Source organism: Acartia tonsa, chromosome 1 (assembly GCF_053477335.1).
Source record: "Acartia tonsa isolate MP-2025a chromosome 1, ASM5347733v1, whole genome shotgun sequence".
Lineage (NCBI taxonomy): Eukaryota > Metazoa > Arthropoda > Copepoda > Calanoida > Acartiidae > Acartia > Acartia tonsa.
Genome location: NC_137260.1, coordinates 26,133,524 through 26,154,104, shown reverse-complemented (window position 1 = coordinate 26,154,104; position 20,581 = coordinate 26,133,524). Strand labels below are relative to the sequence as shown.

At 31.8% G+C, this 20,581-nt stretch overlaps 1 protein-coding gene across 1 annotated transcript; it reads left to right on the top strand.

The window, feature by feature from the left end:
• Positions 1 to 2,506: 2,506 nt before the first annotated feature.
• On the top strand, positions 2,507 to 18,621 carry LOC145326950 (uncharacterized). Its single transcript, XM_080170403.1, has 6 exons — positions 2,507 to 2,525; positions 5,637 to 6,012; positions 8,159 to 8,354; positions 13,244 to 13,297; positions 13,852 to 13,983; positions 16,840 to 18,621. Exons 1-6 carry the CDS (start codon positions 2,507 to 2,509, stop codon positions 17,944 to 17,946), a joined length of 1,884 nt encoding a protein of 627 aa, XP_080026529.1. The 3' UTR covers positions 17,947 to 18,621.
• The last annotated feature ends 1,960 nt before the right edge of the window (positions 18,622 to 20,581 follow it).

Genomic DNA, 20,581 nt, shown 5'->3' with positions numbered 1-20,581 from the left:
GCAGTTGTCAGATTTTGTTATGTTTTAGCGGCTGATTTGCTGACTGGAGCTGTGGTTGTAGCGATTTACAAAACAAATATTTACAGTTGTTGTTTATGTTCTGTTTCAATTAATATGATAAAAACGACATATTTTTATGTTATTTAATATTCATCCTAATAACATGATCAGTGACCTTTAATAATGTGTTGAAGTCAGGTTATCTCATGTTGGCTCAGTAACAACTTTCAATTAGGCCTGTAACTACTTTAACTACTTTTTAATATTTGTTACATGAATAAAATTTTGATTTTTAAATTTAAATTATAGAAAATGTATGAATCATTAAAATTAAAGTAAAATTTAAAAGTAAAACGTTTTCTAAATCAAAATTAAACACTTTTTGTGCAGAATTGCACCATGATTGTAAAATTAGATAGTTTTTTCATTTTTTCTCTTTTAGAACAAATGTTTGAATATTGTAAAAGTAGAATAATTTTGAATTAGTTGATTGTAATACTTGGAATAATAGAAATATAAATTTAAATTGTTAAATTGATTGTTATTTACTTACCCGTAACGTCACAGATTGGCAACCCATCACAGGTCAAATCCAGAATTTTTCCTTTGAAAATTTTGATTTTTAAAAGCGAAGCTTTTCTATTATTAGGGTCGGTCCGTCCGTACGTCCCTCCGTCCGTCCGTACGTCCGTAACGGATAGCTTTTTTCGTTAATTTTGGCATGTTAGAATTGTTCTATCGATTTCAAATTTTGCATGGTGATTCCTTTAGTAGTTAGGTACGATTTTGAAAGCGTAGCAACTCTATAATCATCACCAAAATGTCCGTACGTCCATTTTAAACATGTTGATTTTTTTACTTTTTTAACAACAAATTTTTATGTGATCTAATCATCCGATTGATCTGATTTTTGGTATATTTATTCCTGGGACAACAAAGTATAATTTAATAAGCGAAGCAACTCTATAATCAAGTCCTAAAAATGTAAGTATGTCCATAAACATTATCCTGAATCAAGCAGTTTTTCAACAAATTTACTTACAATTTTGCTTTGACTCTTATACATTTATATTATGATTATTCAGTTATGACACTATACAAGTGTTAATGTCCGCTTGTCCTACCGTTTCAGTGCTTCGTTTTTATGGATGTTGTCATCCTTGTTCTAAAATTTTTTTGCCCAAAACAGGCGAAACTCATTAAAATGCACAGTTAGTACTTAAAGACAAAGGCCGTACAATCAAAGATTTGGTTGTCTTATTGGTGTTACTCAACGGGTGATTGTGGACAGAAAAGGAGAGATTTAGCTCCCCTTAGTAATTCTGGTTTGTTTGACTTGACTTGACTCGGCCATCTTCCTCGTTAAGGAACAGCCGCTCCCCTTAGGCATTTCTTCAGGTGTCGAGAATAGTTGGGTTTAGATACTTGGAGGCCACAGTACTCACAGACTTTCCGGTCATTGACGTGTCTGGGGTCATTGTAATCCTCCTCACATGCCTCAAAAAATAAAAAAAACTTGGAAAAACAAAAATAGGAAATTCATTTTTCAACCATTTTAGTATTGAATTTAGTTTTTTTGAAGAATGTACGTATATTTGTTAAAAGAAAAAAAAATAACTGTAGATATACAAAAAGACGATAACAAAAAAATGCTTGTTAGGGCTCGGATACCACAGCTGCAGGTACTCAAAACCGCAAGGTAACCTGGTATTTAGCTGCAGTCACACGGCTTTTGAAAAATGAATTTAAATAACAATTATCACCCAGCTAAATTAAAATCTAAAATATAGTTTTAAATGGGTTAAGAATTCAAATTCGCCAAATGTATTGGGTATTAATTTCATAAATTTGATTGACTGAATGTGTAACTCTAGACATTGTAAATAGATTCAAATTCACACTAACGTGTCAAAATAGATAATTTTACTATAGGGGAAGGAGCATAATTAACAGATTTCATGAATTTGTCAAATTAAAGATTGATTTAGTTTTTTATTTAACAGATTATCTGTAGGTAATTTAACACGTTTAAGACTTTAAACGAGTTTTCTTTAAATACTTTTTTTCTGGATGTACATGATATACATGAACAGAAAGATCTCATAAATGGCTGGACCAACAAATTGAATTAAAATACTATAGAATGCTCAATTTATGTTTAATGTATGGTGGATCTACCATCCTTAGAGATATAGTCCGTTAGAAAAAAACCTTCAAATTTTTATTTAAAATTTCATTTTAAAATAAATGCGAAATACCAATAGGCTAGAGGCGAAACCACAAGCATGTAAAAAAAGCATTGATCATGGTCAAGTTATATGAAAAAATTTACGAATTATATTTTCACACTGATACATCACAAAGAAATTTTTTAGAAGATGGTTATTCTTTAATTTATTTATATTTTCAAAAATTAAATGGCTATTTGCCAAAAAACTTCCTTTTAGAATATTTACTTTCATGCTGTAGTCACGCAACCTTTCCTTTTTAAAACTAAATATATTCCATGACCGTATACATTGCAGGTAGGCAACTCCACCCTTCTTCAAGGTATATGAAACCTAACATAAAGCCACAAGGAGGCCTCCCTGAAAAGCAGAACATTATCAGTCTTATGATTTTTATAATTTTTTTCTTCAGATGTACAGACGGACGGACATATCTCAACTAATTTATAATATAGATATTATTCTAAAGTTTTAAGTGATAATATGAATTAAAGTTCTACGATACATAGATAATTTAATTTTTAATCACTTTCTAAAAATTTGATATATTTGGGACATCCTGCGTATGTATATAAAATGTTAATTGTAAAACCATTCTGTTTTGTTAGAAGTATATTCTACCGCAATATCTACATGTTAAGATTTGGGGAAAAAAATCTTCATAACAGTCGAAATTGATATAAATCTGCACAGGACGAATATGACGCGTCTTATAAAGGAGAACCCATTTGTTCTGTTTTTGAGTTGTTGCAGATTACAATAATTTAATAATGTTTTTGATATTCTGCTGCATTAGACAATGGGCTGTTCATTACTATTATAATTAGTCCCCAAAGTTTTATATAACGTTTTCTTATTCGTTGACTTAACAACTTTGGGGACTTTAGAGAATTTGATTAGTTATGTCATTAAGTTGAGTGTTTAAACGTTTTAACCACTAATTTAAATCTACAGTGGGATAATGTTGTGTATCATCATGTAAATAAATTTATCGGCCGTTATCTTATCCCGGCCTTTAGATCCCTTGGTTTTACTTTGAACAACCCGCAGCGTCGGCTGGCAATCCCTGTAACTTGTGAGTAAGAAACCAATTGGTTGATGTTTTTATTAGCAGCACTTAACCATATAGCTTCCTAGTTGGGGAGGGGAATATCATCCACAAACATCAAAATATCCAGAGGCGTACTCACAAACTTTATTCAGCATATTCATCTATAAATAAACTTTCCTCTACTCTTTTTAAAAGCGAAGTTTTTCTATTATAATGTCGGTACGTTCGTACGTCTGTCTGGAACGGGTAATTTAGACATGTTAGAATTGTCATCATATCATTTTCAAACTTTGCATGGTGATTCCTATAAAAGTTGGGAACAATTTAAGAAGCGTAACAACTCTATAATCATTACCAGAAAGTCTATGTTTATTTGTAACATTTAACCTTTTTTGACAAAAATTTTTTATACGATATATGATTTTTGAAATACAGATTCCTAGGACAATAAGGTACAATATTATGAGCGAGGCATCTCTATAATATATTCATAAAAATTTTCATACTGTATCCTGTATTTTCTTAATTTTGAAACAAATTTTTATACAATTTCGTTTGGACTTATGTAGAAACCGAGAAAATCTACTTTTTAAAAATTAAAGTAATTAAATAACTATTTCTTGTCTTTTTAGGTCAATGAAATGTAAAAGAAAAGAAAGTACATAAAAGAATTTCTTACTTTCTTTTATAGTTTTATTTGTTATCTCTTACTAAGTTTTACTATTCCTTATTTATTCCAGCTTCTCCCTAAACTTTTATCCCCAGCCTGCAGCTATTTATATTTCTTTGGCCCAAAGATTTTATTCTCTTTCTTAATGCTCTTTATCTCACACCTTCATAGAATTAGAAATCATTATTTTACAGAGCTTGGCGGCAACTTGCCGCCAAATTTTGTTACTCTCCTCCTATTGGTTAAAATGTTGCAAACTATCTTCCGTCCCATTAGGCGTCAAGTCTCCGTGAAATTATGGTGTGTGCGCGAGTTTGGGCAAGGGGGGAGAATTCCCCGTTTTTGCCATATGTACCTTCCCTTTTATGATATTATGTATTCCCCATTATAAATGAGTTGGGAGATATTCTTCCCCTTTCCATTGTTACAAAATTGTGTTACCCCTTTTTATATCTTATAATTCTTATAATAGGATACTTTATACCTTTCCCCTTTTATGTAAGGCTACAATTGTCTCCCCATACAACAAAGATCTAAAATGAAAGGGGTAAAATGAGCAGCAAAGAAATATATTTTGAGTGGGGGGGGGGGGGGATTTTTGAGCAAATGAAAAGAGAGAGACGGAGAGAGTTGGAGAAAGAGCTTGGTTCAGTTCTCCTTCAACTAGTTTGCTTGTTGATTTAAGCAGTAAGGGCTTGTGAATAAGTAAATATTCTCCACATATACATACTTATTATTATATGTTATCTCAAGGGACCCCACCAGCTAGCACACACACACACCAGTATAATAATACAAAAGAAACATTTATATGTGTTTTTATAGTTTGTGTGTATGTTTGTTTCTTGGCTTGTTAGCTGGAATACAAGACATTTAGTTTTTTTTCTCTATAATTCTTATGTAAACTAACATTCCAAAAAAAACCTGCCTATTGTGCCCTAACCCACAAAAATTGCACTGAAAAAACATTTCAAGTTATTTTAAAGTGAAATTATAATAATATTTACATAAGATATTAATTGTGTAAATGAGTTATTTGACTCTGGGAGAATTTTGGCGGAGATAATCTTGGACAAACAAAGGGTATCAGAGAAAACAAATGAACATACATCTTGTAAGCTTTTAAGCAAACAGTTTTCATATAAATATTTGTTGTAAGATTATAACAATAAAATCTAAATCAAGTGTTGATGCCGCAAATTAATAAAAGTAAAATTACACAGATTTAAATTGGCATAAACGGCCAATCATTAAACCAGCCGCAAAGTGGCGAGCCTTGAGATTCGCAAGGTTGGGCTGGGCGAGGAAGGAGGGTGCCCCGAGGGTGGACCCGCCAGTGTCGGAGAGCCGGGAGCTGGATCCCTAGCGCCAACAGGAAAATATACTTAGAATAGTTTTTTTTTCTTTGAGTCAAATTGATTAAATTTTATGAAACATCTTTTATTAAAGAAAGCTTTATGGCATCTAATTTTAAGTATTGAAATTAATATGAAACATAAAACAATAAAAAAAGAACACATTTATAAAAAAAAGAATTCAAAAAGAAATAAAAATAATTTCTTAGGATGATTACAATTATCTAATTTTTCACTTCAGATTAAAGTTTATTTGCCAAGCAAAAGGTCCTTAAAGTAAGTTCTGAAAGGAAGTTCTTAAGTGAAGTTGTTTAAGTATATTATTATAACAGGACTGGGGCCTGACCAGTGGAAGCTCCAAGAAGACCAGGACCACGACGCCTGGAAAGACCAGTCACCCGCCTCCTTAGCCGTCGCCTGGAAATTCCAGGAAGAGGGCTGGCGCGAGCGGTTCCAGGAGCAAGAGTGGAAGGAAAGGTTGCAGGAGTTAAAAATCCAGGAAAGCCAACACCTGCACCAGGACTGGAAGGAGCGGGTGGGAACCGCCGCCAGCATGCACACTCTATCCAACTCTTTGTTCTCCAGTCAGGAAAATTATTGGAGGAGCGGGGTGGCCAGCCCGTATTCAGGTCTCCAGCCCCTGGGCAGTGTCGCCACTAACCTCACCAACTCATATTATGACCAGTACTCCGCTCATCCAGCTTCGAGGTAAATATTTGTTCTTGTTTTATTTTTTTTTCAGTTTAAAATCTATGGTATTTTTGCCGCTTGAATTGTAAAATAATTTTAACTATAAAATGACATTAAAACTCATTAAATTCCTAAAGCTTCACTGAAAAATACAACCTATTTGGATCTAGAATTTCTGAGATCTTATACTTTCGACAAAAATACTAAATAAAGAAAACAATCGTTAGTTTTAAAGCATCATTATAAGATTATAATAAGCAATTAACAGAATAAAGACGAGAAATTGTAAACTTTTTGGCTTCCATAATTTAAAAAAAAATCAAGGTTGGCAATATTCATGAAAGCGCAAATCGACAAATTTAATCATGGTCGAAACAATTAAGCAGAATCAATTGAATAATTAAAATATTTGAAAGGAGTATAACAAAAAATCATACGTCTAAAAAATTACTACAATTCAACTTGGCGTACTTACCTATTTAGATTTAATTATAAAGCTGCTACACTTAAATCAATAATATAATTCTATCATATCAAAAAGGTAAAATGAACATTTTGAAAACTAATGTAAGGACTTTAAATGAACACAGTAATAGTGTCTGACTGATTATGACGTAACAAAAAAAATTAGCCAATGAGAGGCCGTTATTGACCAATGGTAAAATTTATAGTGGCCTCTCATTGGCTAATTTTTTTTGTTACGTCATAATCAGTCAGACACCATTACTGTATTCACTTTAAATGATTATGTCTTCATTTGAGATTTTTATTCTATAGAATGATTCCAATAAATTTAATGTCATAACTTCACTATTTAGAACTAATTTTTATATTTTCCAAATATTTGTATAATGCACTAGCACCTCCTATCTGTGTCGCATAGACGCAGAGACGCAACCTTTGAAAACTGAGTTTTGTTTATAAAATAGTTTATGCACAAATTTCTCCCTTCAAGGCATTAAACACTGACAGCAATTTAAAGTAAAATGAACAAAAAAGTGCAGGCATTAAAATTTTAAAAATTATAATCAAAAGAAATTACAAAGTTTTGTTTTAAAGAAAACTTACTATTAACTTACCTAAATTGATATATAAATAATTTAATTTATTTTTAGAATTTAAACTAAAAAAGCATAAAAAAAACTTTTAAATTCTAAAGTAATTTTTACATGTTACAAAATAAGGAATTATTTGATTTTAAGCAGTAAAGATTATAATTGAATTTCTAAATAATATTGTCGCTTTTAAGAGAACTGTGAATTTCTGTATAAGTCCTTTTAAGTCATTTACAGCATACAACTATGGATAAATCAAATCTATATAAAATAAACAAAAAAAATATCTTTAGAAATTAATATTATTTTTCATATATATTTTAAGTTGGGCTAATAAACTGATCTTTCCTTTTTTTGTCATGATTTTATCCAAAGCTCGGCAGTTGTGCGCCAGCCTCAATTTAAAACCGTTTGAATGCTTTATAAAAAAAATTGAAGAAAGGAATTGCCATATATGTGGGTCAATTTTGGCTTCTAGTGTATTATCTGAATTGAAAGAGGTTGATTTCCTTGAGGCTTACAGGCGGCTGACGCGCGACTGCTGAGCCCTGTTTTTTTTATCCTATGATTCTTATTTACATTTTGTTTGATAAAAATGAATAAATTCTTCTATTCTTAAATTATCTCAAAAATCTATGTTTTAACGGTTGAAGTTTTAGAAAATGCTCAATTTGTGTGATAAGGCCTATTGTTTTGACACTTTGTCACATCCTTAGTCAAAAAAGACTTAAAATTTCTCTATCTTAAACATATTTATAGAGCAGCTATATGAAGTATAGTTTACGTAAAACAAGCCTTGTGTTTATTCTAAAATTTGTCATTAACTCACATGCACATTGGGAACTTTCACTTGAAAATTTTTAAAAAGTTTAAAATTTATTTTTTGTTTTGACATACAAACTAGCTGCTGCACCCCTGCATCTTGGAAAGTAGGTAGTAAAAACGCATAAAACTATAAATAAGAATATTTTTTAAAAAATAGTCTTTAACCACTCAGGGATTTATATTAAATGGAGAGGTTAGCGAGATCTTAACGGACAAGCATAAAAACTTTAATACTTTATAAAACAGGATAATTATAATTTTAAGAATTATATTATACATTTTAGATACATGAGCACACCCTATGGTCCGTACCACGGTGTGGGACAACATGGGACCCCAAAGGACATGGTGAAGCCTCCCTACTCATACATTGCCCTGATTGCCATGGCAATACAGAATGCCCCGGACAAGAAGGCAACACTGAATGGAATTTATAATTTTATTATGGAGAGATTTCCATATTATAGAGATAATAAACAGGTACAATTTTTATACCATAATATTACAAATGTAGCAACTTTGTGTATGGCTCTGAAACCGTTTGATTTCCGCTGGAATAGAACAGGTTCTAAGCCATACTGGAAAATCATGTTTCGTATTGTTGACAATTTTATACAAATTATAAAATAAAAATCATTTTTCATTTTATTATCCTTGGATAGCTATCTATAATACGGTGCGATAAATAAATAGGTTATTGCATTCTTTAGTTTGTAATAATTTTACATTTATGTCAAGATAATTTTGCAAAGAATTACAAATTATAATTCGACTTTTTCTTTGAAGGTAGAAAAAATATAAATTATTTTACAAAATAAATGTCAAAATAAAAATAAAATAATTCAATAAGTTGATCGCAATTGAAACTTTCTACATCAATTTTTCTTTCCATATCCCTCGAATATAGAGCCCTTAGATGTAGGGGCGCATCCGCTAGTGATTTATAATTCATTAAAAGAATGATATTACTGTTGAATAAATGTAAATTGGCAAGTGTTGACATAATGTGTGACTCCATCATTCAACACATTTATTTCAAAACCTTTCATAATAATTGAAACTTGATGTCAAAACTTATCATTCTATCAAGCTTTTTTTCTCACACATATGCTACAAAATGCAAAGTTTTTCTTTCTACTCATCTGATTAATTTTAAAATTATTATGAAATATTTCCCATTTTCTTTTTGGATTTACTTTTATAGTTTCCTTTTAAAAAGATGAATTCTGGCTTACTATCATTCAGAACATAATCTAAAAATAATGCAAGTTTATGTATAAAATAGGTAGGAAACACACAAAAATAGAGGGCGTGTTCTGTTGAACTTATTATATTACATTTTTAGCATAAGTTTGATTCAGCTAACTTAAATTTGTAAAGTTTATTTCTACTATTTAGAGTTCTATTCATTTGTTCAAGAAGAAAATTTTTATAATATAAAATAATTGGCATGTTAAATATTTTTTTTAACGAAATATTAAGCATTTCTTTGTCTGGGATATACAGTTTATCATTTACTCTAGTTTGCAAAGCAGGTAAACTGCAAGCATTTTTATTTCTATGTAATTGTTTGAAATGAAGCGAAAAAATGGATTTGTTCTTTAAAAAAATATTTCCGATGGGAATTAAAAGTTGTTTTGCTCTCTTTGTGGTAAATACACAATCTCTAGGAAAAGCTGTTTTTGTTGACTCTACTATATTAGACAATTTATTTATTAAGGAAACGTCTCTAATTATATTCGGCAGATCGGCTCTTATGCATGGCAGAAACAGTATTTTTACCTCAAATTTTCTTGTTTCAAATATAGAAGCAATGGTTAATTTCTTAGCTTTAAGTAGTACATTTTCATCGTGTTTAGTGAAGGGTGTTGAGATATTAGCAAAATTTGAAGTAATAATGGGGGATTGAAAAAAAGTAAATGGTTCATGCTCTAAATCATAGAAAAACTCGACAAGTTTATGAAAGAAGTTACCACCTGCACATGGGTATAAACTTTTAAATAATTTTTGATGCTCAACTATTGTGTTATATCCTAATGTAGGTAACATAGCTTGAATGTTTATGTGCTTATGTTCCAAAATTAAACTAATAGTAGTATCATTGTGTTGAGAAGAGAATTTTAAACAGTTCATAAAACTATTGATCCAGATTATAGGGGACAGGGGTTAAATAACTACATATGTTCACTGGGTTAAGCCCCTTTCCATTGGGTCTTTGAAAGTCTGCACACAAAGCAATTTGCTAGCAGTCGAAAATGGTCACACAAACTGGAACCAGCGTTATAGATCTATACTTATACATACATATATTGCTTCAAGATTCTTTTAGATGGTCTGTAATTATATGAAATAGCTATGAATATTTCAGGGAAATAACAATTATAGCTATATTATCACATTATTAATCACCCAACATATTCATTAAATTCCTATGTCAAACTTAACAAATTGTAACTATGCTAATACTGATAAACTAATTATCAATCCATAGATGGATAGTCAATTATTTAGATAGATAGATGTATAAGTGACAGGAAATAAGTTTGTCTAAAACAGGTCAAAGATGTCAACATTAACAAATTGGAACAGTAATTTAATTTCAAATAGGATGTAAGGTATAGTCAAGCAAACATGAAATAAAACTTAAATATAAAGAATCAAAAATCAAAATTAACAATTATAGAGAATTGTTTTTTTTATACTATTTAAAAAGAAATATTAAGGCTTAAAAAACGAAAAGTGTGATATTTTTATTATGCAAAATATAAGTTAAACGTGGAGCCTTATCCCATACCACATTTCCCTTTATCCCTGATTTTCAAGCTACTTAATATAAGCAATAAGGGGAAAAAGAAAGATGTGATTTTCTAGATTTTTTTGTGGAAGTAAAGATTTAAATAAATTTGAAACTGATGAACATAGGAAGTGTTCAGGCTTAACAAATGGGAAGCCTAAAATTTTTATATGTCTATCGTATATGTCTTATTATTTTTTTTACATTCTTATCCTTTACTTAAATTTTTTAATAATCTATTTGTTTTCAACATTTCAATTAAAGCATTTAAAAAAAATTAAATCTCTTAAACATAGAGGTTATTTTTTTACAGTTACCTTTCCTCTTAACTTTTCCACATATATTTAGATTCAATTCTAATAGCTCTACACATAAATGGTTGAATTAGTATGAATATTTAACTAATTTAGGATGATCTTAGTATGTTTAAGAAACCAAAAGTGATTTTAAAAAATCAGCCTTGTTACGTCATAAAAATGAGAGATTAGCCATCTCTTTTTTAGGGGATTTCTTTCCTATTTCTCCTCTTATCTTCCTCATATTTTTGATGTCACATGGCTGAATTTTGAGACATTTAGTCCAGCTACCCCGATCCCCTTCCTTGTTTCCAAAAATCTAATAATTACTATTTGTAAAGTATTTTACTCATTATACATTCTTAAAATTCTAGCATATAACCTTAAAATTGTTAAGAAAATAAGGAAATGCAAATTATGGCAAAATTTAACAATCTGCTAACGTCCCCTCCCCCCTAACACTCCCTCAAAACATCCCATAAGATACTTAATCTTAATCTTGGCGCGTGTGCAGTTGATAAATTGAAGCCATTCAGAAAGGATTAGGACTTAAAACCTTAAGATAAGTTTGGGGTATTTATAGGCGAAGGGGGTTTAGCCACCTTTTTCACAGTAGAAAAAAATTCATAAAAAATAGAGTTTCAAAATAATTTATTGCCAAAAAACAAATATATAAACTCAGAAAAACAATTAATTATAAATATAAAAATACACAAATCACTTTAAAATCCTAGAATTATTTTCCATACATTTAGAAAGGGAAATAATTGAAATTTTTAAAACTCTCCAATTTTTCCACAGTACCTATAATTTTGTACCGGAAGAGAGAAGTGTTTATTTGAGAATAGGAAGAGCAGAATTTGAGGAGGTGTGAGGCACCTCCCGGAGCTTCCAAGCACAAGAGACATGTTTTCTAAAAAAATATTTGTAGAACATGACAGACAATTATTAAAGTAAAGTGTAACTGAGTATCCAATGATTTTACTCTGTTGTAGTAAAATATCAATGTTGTTTTCAAATGAAAATTATGCTTATGTCAAAAAGTGTACCTTTGAAGGTTGTGTTCTATGACCTGAAACACTAAAAGGTTGAACCTATCATATTTGCCAATCTTTAATTGATATATTTCAATTTATTTATATTTATATTTTTCTAATGTTTTGTTTAAAACTTTTCCCTATCTAAAGCAAGCCATTGCTTCTATAAGACAAATTATGTTTAGGAAAAGGGGAAATATTTTATAATTTGTCATTTCAACACAATTTTTAGGGTTTCCACATTTAATCTTTTGTCTTATGTACATTACATAAAACTATTAATCTTATATTTCAAAATCATCATTTTCTATGATTTAAGTTTTAAATCTTTTAAAATATATAAAATTTGATAGATATTAATATTACCTTTTATCTAGTAGGAGCGAGGTCCTTTTTTAACGTCAAATGAACATGGAAGAACCTTAGGACATCGTCAATTTTAACTAAAAAGTGTTGCTTTATGGCTATTATGTTAAATAACACCCAATTGACAAACAACCCTTTGATTGAACATCCATTTTAATGAAGTCATAACTATGTATGGCAGTTGCGTCCCTCTCTCCCCCTACTCTCATTATTGATATCATTATCATGCACCAGACATAGCATATTAATATCTATGGGACAGAAAGATCCACAGAATATTTCCTCTTTTAATGATAATACTTTTTGGCTCACATGAAGGAGACTAGCACCGGTGCTAGTCTCCTTCATTCTACACCATTTGGTGCTAGGGTTCTTCATCCTTAAGATTTACAAGATTTCTAATAGTGGGAGGGATTTTAGGTGTAAAAGGGCCGGGACATATTTTGTGTGAGAAAGAGGGAACTGTCCCTGAACTAATAATAATATTTTTGTGTTTAGGAATGGCAGAATTCTATCCGGCACAACCTGTCCCTGAACTAAAAATAATATTTTTATGTTTAGGGGTGGCAGAATTTTATCCGGCACAACCTGTCCCTGAACTAATAATAATATTTTTATGTTTAGGGGTGGCAGAATTCTATCCGGCACAACCTGTCCCTGAACTAATAATAATATTTTTATGTTTAGGGGTGGCAGAATTCTATCCGGCACAACCTGTCCCTGAACTAATAATAATATTTTTATGTTTAGGGGTGGCAGAATTCTATCCGGCACAACCTGTCCCTGAACTAATAATAATATTTTTATGTTTAGGGGTGGCAGAATTCTATCCGGCACAACCTGTCCCTGAACTAATAATAATATTTTTATGTTTAGGGGTGGCAGAATTCTATCCGGCACAACCTGTCCCTGAACGAGTGCTTTGTCAAGGTAAATGTGAGTCATTTTATATTATTTTTACACAACAGGCACTTTGCACTTAATTGTTGGAAAATAAATTGGTTATTATTTATTTTCCAACAATTATGTACATTGTTCTTGTTACATTTATTTTATTATTTAATTTTAAGTTTAAATTCTTAATTTTTTTAATTTTTACCTTTTACAGTTAATAACTTTTTAAAGGTTGTTTTTTTTTTATATCATAACAATGTTTAAAAGGAAAGCTTTCCTTCATTTAGGGTTTAATTTTATCGATATTATAGAAAAGTAAAAAAGCCTGCATTTTAGGACTGATTTTTAATTCCTTGTTTATTACTCTCTCAGCGTCTAGGGACGGTGTATTCCAGGGGGTAGTAAAAAAAGAAAAACAGAATGAAACCATCCCAAAACCTAAACCTTGAAACAAACTAGTCTAAAACCATCACGGGTCCTATGATAAGCTTCCCGAAAATATAGAACTCATTCGGTTTATGTAATTTTAAGCCTAAGGCAAAAAACTTTACTACTTTTTAGACTAGGATTATTATTCTAAATTACTTTAGATTCCACGTGATGACAAGAAGCCAGGAAAAGGTAGTTACTGGTGCCTGGACCCAGACAGCTACAACATGTTCGACAATGGATCCTTTCTCAGGAGGAGGAAACGGTTTAAGAAGGCGAAAGAAAGACATTCGGTAAGCTATAGTTGTTTAGTAGCTGCGCTGCACTGCAATTTACATTCTCTGTATTATAATAATAAGTACATCACATATACATACATTTGAAATATTGCAATTTATACTACGATACGAGTATAGGAAAGGTTTTTAATCTTTTTATTATTACTTGGATCTTTCAACGGATTATCAAATAAAATGAAACTTGTAGCTTGCTAAAATAACGATCCCCCCATTTTCCCCCTTTACTCAATCATACTTGATGAACGAACTGATCAATAAGTGATGTCCAATTGACAGTAAATTTTTCTTCTGTAATAATATCCACATATGTTCTATATCCATAAGAAGCAGTGGTTATTTGCCCTTATCAGTCTAATTAGTATCAGATACACTTTTTCTACCTTTTCTGTCACAGTAAATTGTATCTTTTTACCCTTTTATTCACTATCATTTTGTTTACTAAAAATAACAACATGAACAAAATATTCTGCATTAAACAAGGACGAATACGTTCATATTTTTAGACACAGATCTACACAATAATCCTATTTTTTCTCCTAATTCTCTTCGGTTAAGTTTTTATTTCATTGTATATCCCCATTCAATTAACCTGTATATAATCAAATTTATTTAATATCCAAGTTCTTTGCGAATGACAAAATATTTGTAATGCAAAAAAATGTTATATTAATTTTGTTTAAAAAATTTCAGCGTTTTGGCTTCTTTTTCAACTTCTTAATGAGTTGTTGAACCTTAGCATTATAGAGCAAAATATGCGTGTAAAAACTACAAAAGACAATACGCTTATCTTCCTTCGTCTATCCACCCATGACACCCCCTCCTCCCCTCCCCCCCATCATCTAATGATATCCCATAATGTGTGTAAAATATGTAATAAGATAAAGAAAACAACATTTTATTACCAAGTGTTGAAATACACATCTTTACTACTACCGGGGAGAGGGAGAGATATTCAGAGACTAATAATTAGACTCTAATGAAAAATTCAACTTCTATGTATTTCTTCTATCCCCTAAAAAAAAGAAAGGCGGGAAGGGGGATCTTTATTTGCCTTCATTGTCCAATCCTTTAATATATATCTCTTACTGGTTAAAAAAGGAATGTGTTTTAAAATACATTATTGGAATTGGTATGACTTCTTGAATATGATCTATACCTGATCCTGTTATACTATGGCTAAAAATGAGCTTTGTAAAGAGAATGATTAAAAGTCACAACAAACACTTGAGCACATACTCGTCAAGAGATAAAGGGATCATTTCAATTTCAAGGATTTTTTTGGTTGAGAAAAGTAGTAAGGTTTTTTTTTATTCTGTAGTTCAAGATTTCTATATCTACTGAACTGATAATGTTCTCCCTTTTGGGGAAGGTATTTATAGTTCCCGCGATGGTTTAATGCTATTTATTTTGTAAGTCTTGGAATGGTTTTAAGCTATTTCTTCTTTTTCCAATCCTCTGCCCATCCTTTTTCCCTGAATTGGGTGCAAAAAATTGGATGATTTTGTCACTTTTTGCCGGCCATTGAAATTGTTTATTCTGTTGTGTGTGCTTATTGAATGAGGTGATGAAATATGTTCACACCAACAAAAACGAACATTTAAATCACATTTTATGTAACATTAAATTGTCTTAAATTGTAAAATTGTAGATGATAAAAAGCAATTGAACAGTTAATTGATTAAGTAGTAAAGTATTAAGTAGTAAGCTTTTTTTTCTGTAGCGAGCGATATCTCTAACCGCTGAACCGAAATGCTTTTCTTGTAAAGCTTCTTACAGGTCCGGGGAAGGTTAATAACTATTATTGGGGAGAGTATGTCCATCCTCCCAAGGAATATAACCCCTAGAACAAAATCCCTCCCCCCCCAAAAAAAAATTATGCCTTTTCTTTTTAAAACTTTAAATTTTAATTAGGGACGGGGTTTTGACTATCCTCCCTTAAGTGCTCCTAGAGGCTTCTAGGGGGCGTGGCCGATAGTGTATATTGTATATTTTCAAAAATGAATTCTAGACTGTTATAACTTACCAAGTATGTTTTTACGAAGGTGATTTTATCGTAGTTTCTTCAAAAATGGCATTATTATTTATTCTTAGTATTTTTCCCTCAAATATATAATTATAGGTATATAGTTCTGGATTAAATAGGGACCAAATTTACCCTTTGGAAACATATGTATATAAGCTTCGCTTAAAATTTTTTGCTAGAATCTAATAATTCCTCGATAACTAAGATTTTATTGAAAATTGAGTAGATTTGCTAATTATAATATTGCAAATTATGGTACATTTTAAAAGAACTTGAAAGGTGGCATAGTCGCCTTACTGCGTTTATTGGTGCAATTAGAAGAAAAATTCATGACATGAGCCCTTATATTCTTCATTAAATAGATATAATTTAATTGAAATTTAAAATTTATCCTTGAACTCTATGAGTGTATATATTGTTTAATGAATGCATCTGATATCTGTTTTATTTGGCACAAGATCTGAATATGTATTCTTCAAATACATGTTATCTTTACCAACAGACACACATTAATATAGCAGACTAATTTTTATTAGATTCATAAACTTTAATGACAATTTTATTATATTTTAAATTGATTGATTTCTCCTATTTAGGGAAGATTCCCATAGATCTAAGGACATTATCAGGCTATTTTTATTCTTAGAATTAGGTTTGGGGATGGTTTAAGGCTATTTAATGTGCCTTCCCTGCCCCTTTGAATCAGTGTCACTAAATGCTAGGGGCACGACGCTGGTAAGAGTCGGAAATACTAACAAACGAACTGTATAAATTGAGAATATCTTCGCCTTTAAAAAATATAAATTATTGAAATGTATTATTTTTAGGAGAAAAACGAGTTGTTGAAGGGTGAACGAGGCCAGGTGCATCCACACTCCGGGGGTCACACCACTCACCCCCACGCCATGTCACCTCCGGGAGCCCACGCTTCCTCTCCCCTGGGGGGCTCCGCACACCAGGGGGGACCAATTTCTCCCCCACCGCCACCTGGCAGCAAACGCGACTCCAAAAAGTCAGATTCTGGACATTTGTTGCCTTTGAAACATGAAATTGGCCTGTATTCTGCTGTCGGTGGAAAGCTTAAGGTTGAGCCCGGCGAGAGTCCTAACGGCGTTGGTGGAATGGGAAGTAGTTTGAGCGGCGACTGTCTTCCTGGAATGGATGATGATACCGCCAGAAGCATGTTGGACCACCAGACAAGGTTGATGGATCATTCTGGTGGCGGCCAACAGTCACCATGCAAGGATATCCTGCTGCCACCTGGCGGACACGGGCCGTATCTCGGAAAAGACGATATTCCTCCCCACCATCATTTGTTGGGCCATGTCCAGCATATGTCAGGTATGCCAGGTATGGAGGCAATACAACAAATGACAGACACTGGCACCCCTCTCAATTGTAACAACTTCTCTGTGGACAGTTTGATGACTGGTGGGGGTGGTGGGGGACAGCGGGATGGAGGTGTTAGTCCCGACCCCCGTTGTACTGTGGTTAGTTCTGCTGGTGGGATCCAAGATATGTCTGGGTATTCCCACTACTCTAGCTGCCTGTACCCAGGTAACGCCAGCCTGGAGGAGCTACAAAATATGGCAGCCGCAGGCTGTGGTATGCCGCAAGGCATCCTACCGCCCGCCTATTCTAGATCAAATTGGTACTCAATGCCTGGCGGCCATTCGCCGTCTCATGGTGTAGACAGTGCAGCTGCTGCAGCAGCGGCCGCAGCGGCTGCAGCTGCTGCCTACAGTCAGCCACATCACCACAACAGCTCTAGAGATTACTTTGATTCATCCCCTCATGGTAAAGCGCCGTCACCGCCGGCAGGAAGTTGCGCAGTTCAGAGTGGACTACCGCCACCATCTGGCTCGGCACCCTACAGATCCTCGCCTCCACCAAATAGGTCTTATTACTCCCAAGAATGCGTAGAGAAATACTGACAGCAGGAACTAATACAGCACGCTGTATTTTCTGATTGACGGACAACAAATTCTCTAGGGTAGCTACGCTGCTAAAAAGACATTTCTTTTGTATGCTTACATAGAAAACTGTGGTTATAGCACAGTGAAAAAGAACAAAAAATACTAGTAAAATATAATCATAATAGACAAAAAAAACTTATTGGAAAAAGTACAGAAAAGTCAGAAAAAAATGTGATGCTAAAATAAAGGAAAAAAAACATTTGGCTAGTGCAATTAAAAAAATTCTTATTTGATATTTATAAAGGATAAAGGAAAATTCAGTCTTATAATTAAATTAATGTAGTTATCAAATAATCATAATTATTAGTATTGTATTATGTGCTTGCTTAAAATTAAAGTATTGTATTTTACCATAAAATCTTTCATTGGTTTAAAAAATAGTTATTTTATTAATCAGAAAAAATAGTAGAAAATTATAAATATTGTGGATTTGTTGTAATAAATTAAAATAAAATGATTTTAATACAAAAATACTATTTCTTTAGTTAATCAAATATTCTAATAGTTTCCAACTGAAATAAATCACATTAAATTGAAAAAGATTGAAAAAAACCGTTTGTATTAATGTTTCCGTGCTTATTATTATTATAATGTTTTGTTATGTTGTTTCATTGAAATTAATAAAAATTTCAAACTATTCTCGCGCTTCTCTTATATATTTTTTACTGAATGCTAGCTTATAGGTAAAGCTAATATTAGCCCTACAAGATTAGGTCATTGCATAAATACTGATAGTATCCCTGAGGGGCAAGAAATGCGTTTTTAAAAAATCAAATAATAAAGAATAGTGAGGTTTTTGTCTGTCAGCTATTCAATATTCGTTTAAGATTTCTATCTCAGGGAAGCTTTATATGGGTCATAGGCATGCTCTTATTTTTATATTCGTTATATAGCTAAATAGATAAATTGAAATATAATATAATTATCAAAAGCTTATGGCCTAGCAGCAAGTTTAAGGTAAATTAAATTTAATAATAATTGAATTCAAGAATTTAAATGCAGTTGTGAAAATGATATAATATCATTGATTTTGTTTGTGTTGAATTTAATCGGAAGATTTTTTTGCTTTTCATAAGTTTTCTGTCAGTACTTTAAGATAATTTTAAAAAATTCTTTTTTATATTATCTACATTGTTTTTCCTCCATTCTTTTATTTAAGAGAATATTTAATGTAGTATCTTTATCGCTCCTCAAACTCTGCTCGCCCCATCTCCCCCCTTCCTCTTGAGAATTTATACTAGTGGCGGCAAATTCGGCGGCAAAATGTTGAAAGAGCTATTTTAAGCTACACACACAAGGAGAAAGCGAGGTTTTTAAATAGAGGGGATATACCTAGCTATCATATATTCTTTTTTAAAAGTGCGCTTGTCTGTTTGTATTGAAAAAGATCTCGCTAACCTCTGGAATGTTTGTGCTCTCCTTTATAGTGAAGCTTCTTGTAGTTCCTGGAAAGATTTTATTTTTTTTTGGGAAAGGCCTGACTCTAGAAAAAATGACTTTGCTAAACTTTTTCTTTTATAAATTTTATTCCAGTTAAAATTAGAATATTTTTTATCTGAACTTTATCTTTAAAGGTAAACCAATTTGTTATCAACGCAGCTACTCATTAAACATTTAAAGACTTTATATATTATCATCTTAAACCTATAAATGTTCCATCTCAAAACCAATTAGTATCGAAAAAATCTGTAATGTTACTGCTAAATGAAAGTTAATGCGATTTCCTTTAGGAGGGGTAGGGTCCTGATCCAACCCATCCAATAAATACATTAATAAATTCTCCCAGAGACCGTTAATAACCTTCACTAGCTGTAAGAGAGAAGCATATCGACTTAGCGAGATCTTTATTTACAAACATACAGACTTACACCTTAATTCTTTTTTTTTATTTAGAAAAAAATTGTAGTTATGGACCATAAAAAGAGAGAAAGTCGACCCAATTTTTAAAAATATATAAAAACGCTTCTGTGATCTTCATAGGAAATTTCACTGCAAAAAAATAAGCATATTGGTCCAGTGGTTAACAAGATCTTTCAGTACAAATTGTTCTTCCTAAAATAAAGTTTGCTTAAAGTAGTAAAGTTGTGTATAAAGTTAATTATTATTCATAGAAGTGAGAATATTTTTATCCAACTTATCTTATCAAAACAAGAGAAAATTTGACAATTTCCATATGATTTAGTTTGACCCCCCCCCCCCCCCCCCCACCTTTTTTTGAAAATGTTAGCCTATCGGGAAGGTGTCGGGTTCAAGTCTGGTCTAAACCACGTTATACTAGAGACGTTAAAAATGTTACTAACTACTTCAATGTCTGGCACGTTACACTAATAGTAAGATTAGATTAAATGCCTTGCAACTAATTTGCATACGTAGTTATGACTTCCAGTCAAAGCTCGTGCGACAATAGGGTTGGTCGTCTGTTGAATGTTAATTGACCTAATATCCGTGGATGTTTTAGTATCGCATCCCATAACAACCGAATGATGATTACTTTAAATCGACGGAGAATTCCACCCAAACGATGTATTGGTAAAAGTCTGGTATAAGTTGTCAAATTCTTTACAATCATTCTTTCTGTTTGTCTGTAAATAAC

What these genes read in the sequence shown, in the direction of transcription:
- LOC145326950 (XM_080170403.1), top strand. An exon ending in ATTATAGAGATAATAAACAG is followed by an intron (nt 8,355 to 13,243) that starts GTACAATTTTTA and finishes TTTTATGTTTAG; the next exon opens with GGGTGGCAGAATTCTATCCG. An exon ending in AGGCGAAAGAAAGACATTCG is followed by an intron (nt 13,984 to 16,839) that starts GTAAGCTATAGT and finishes TATTATTTTTAG; the next exon opens with GAGAAAAACGAGTTGTTGAA.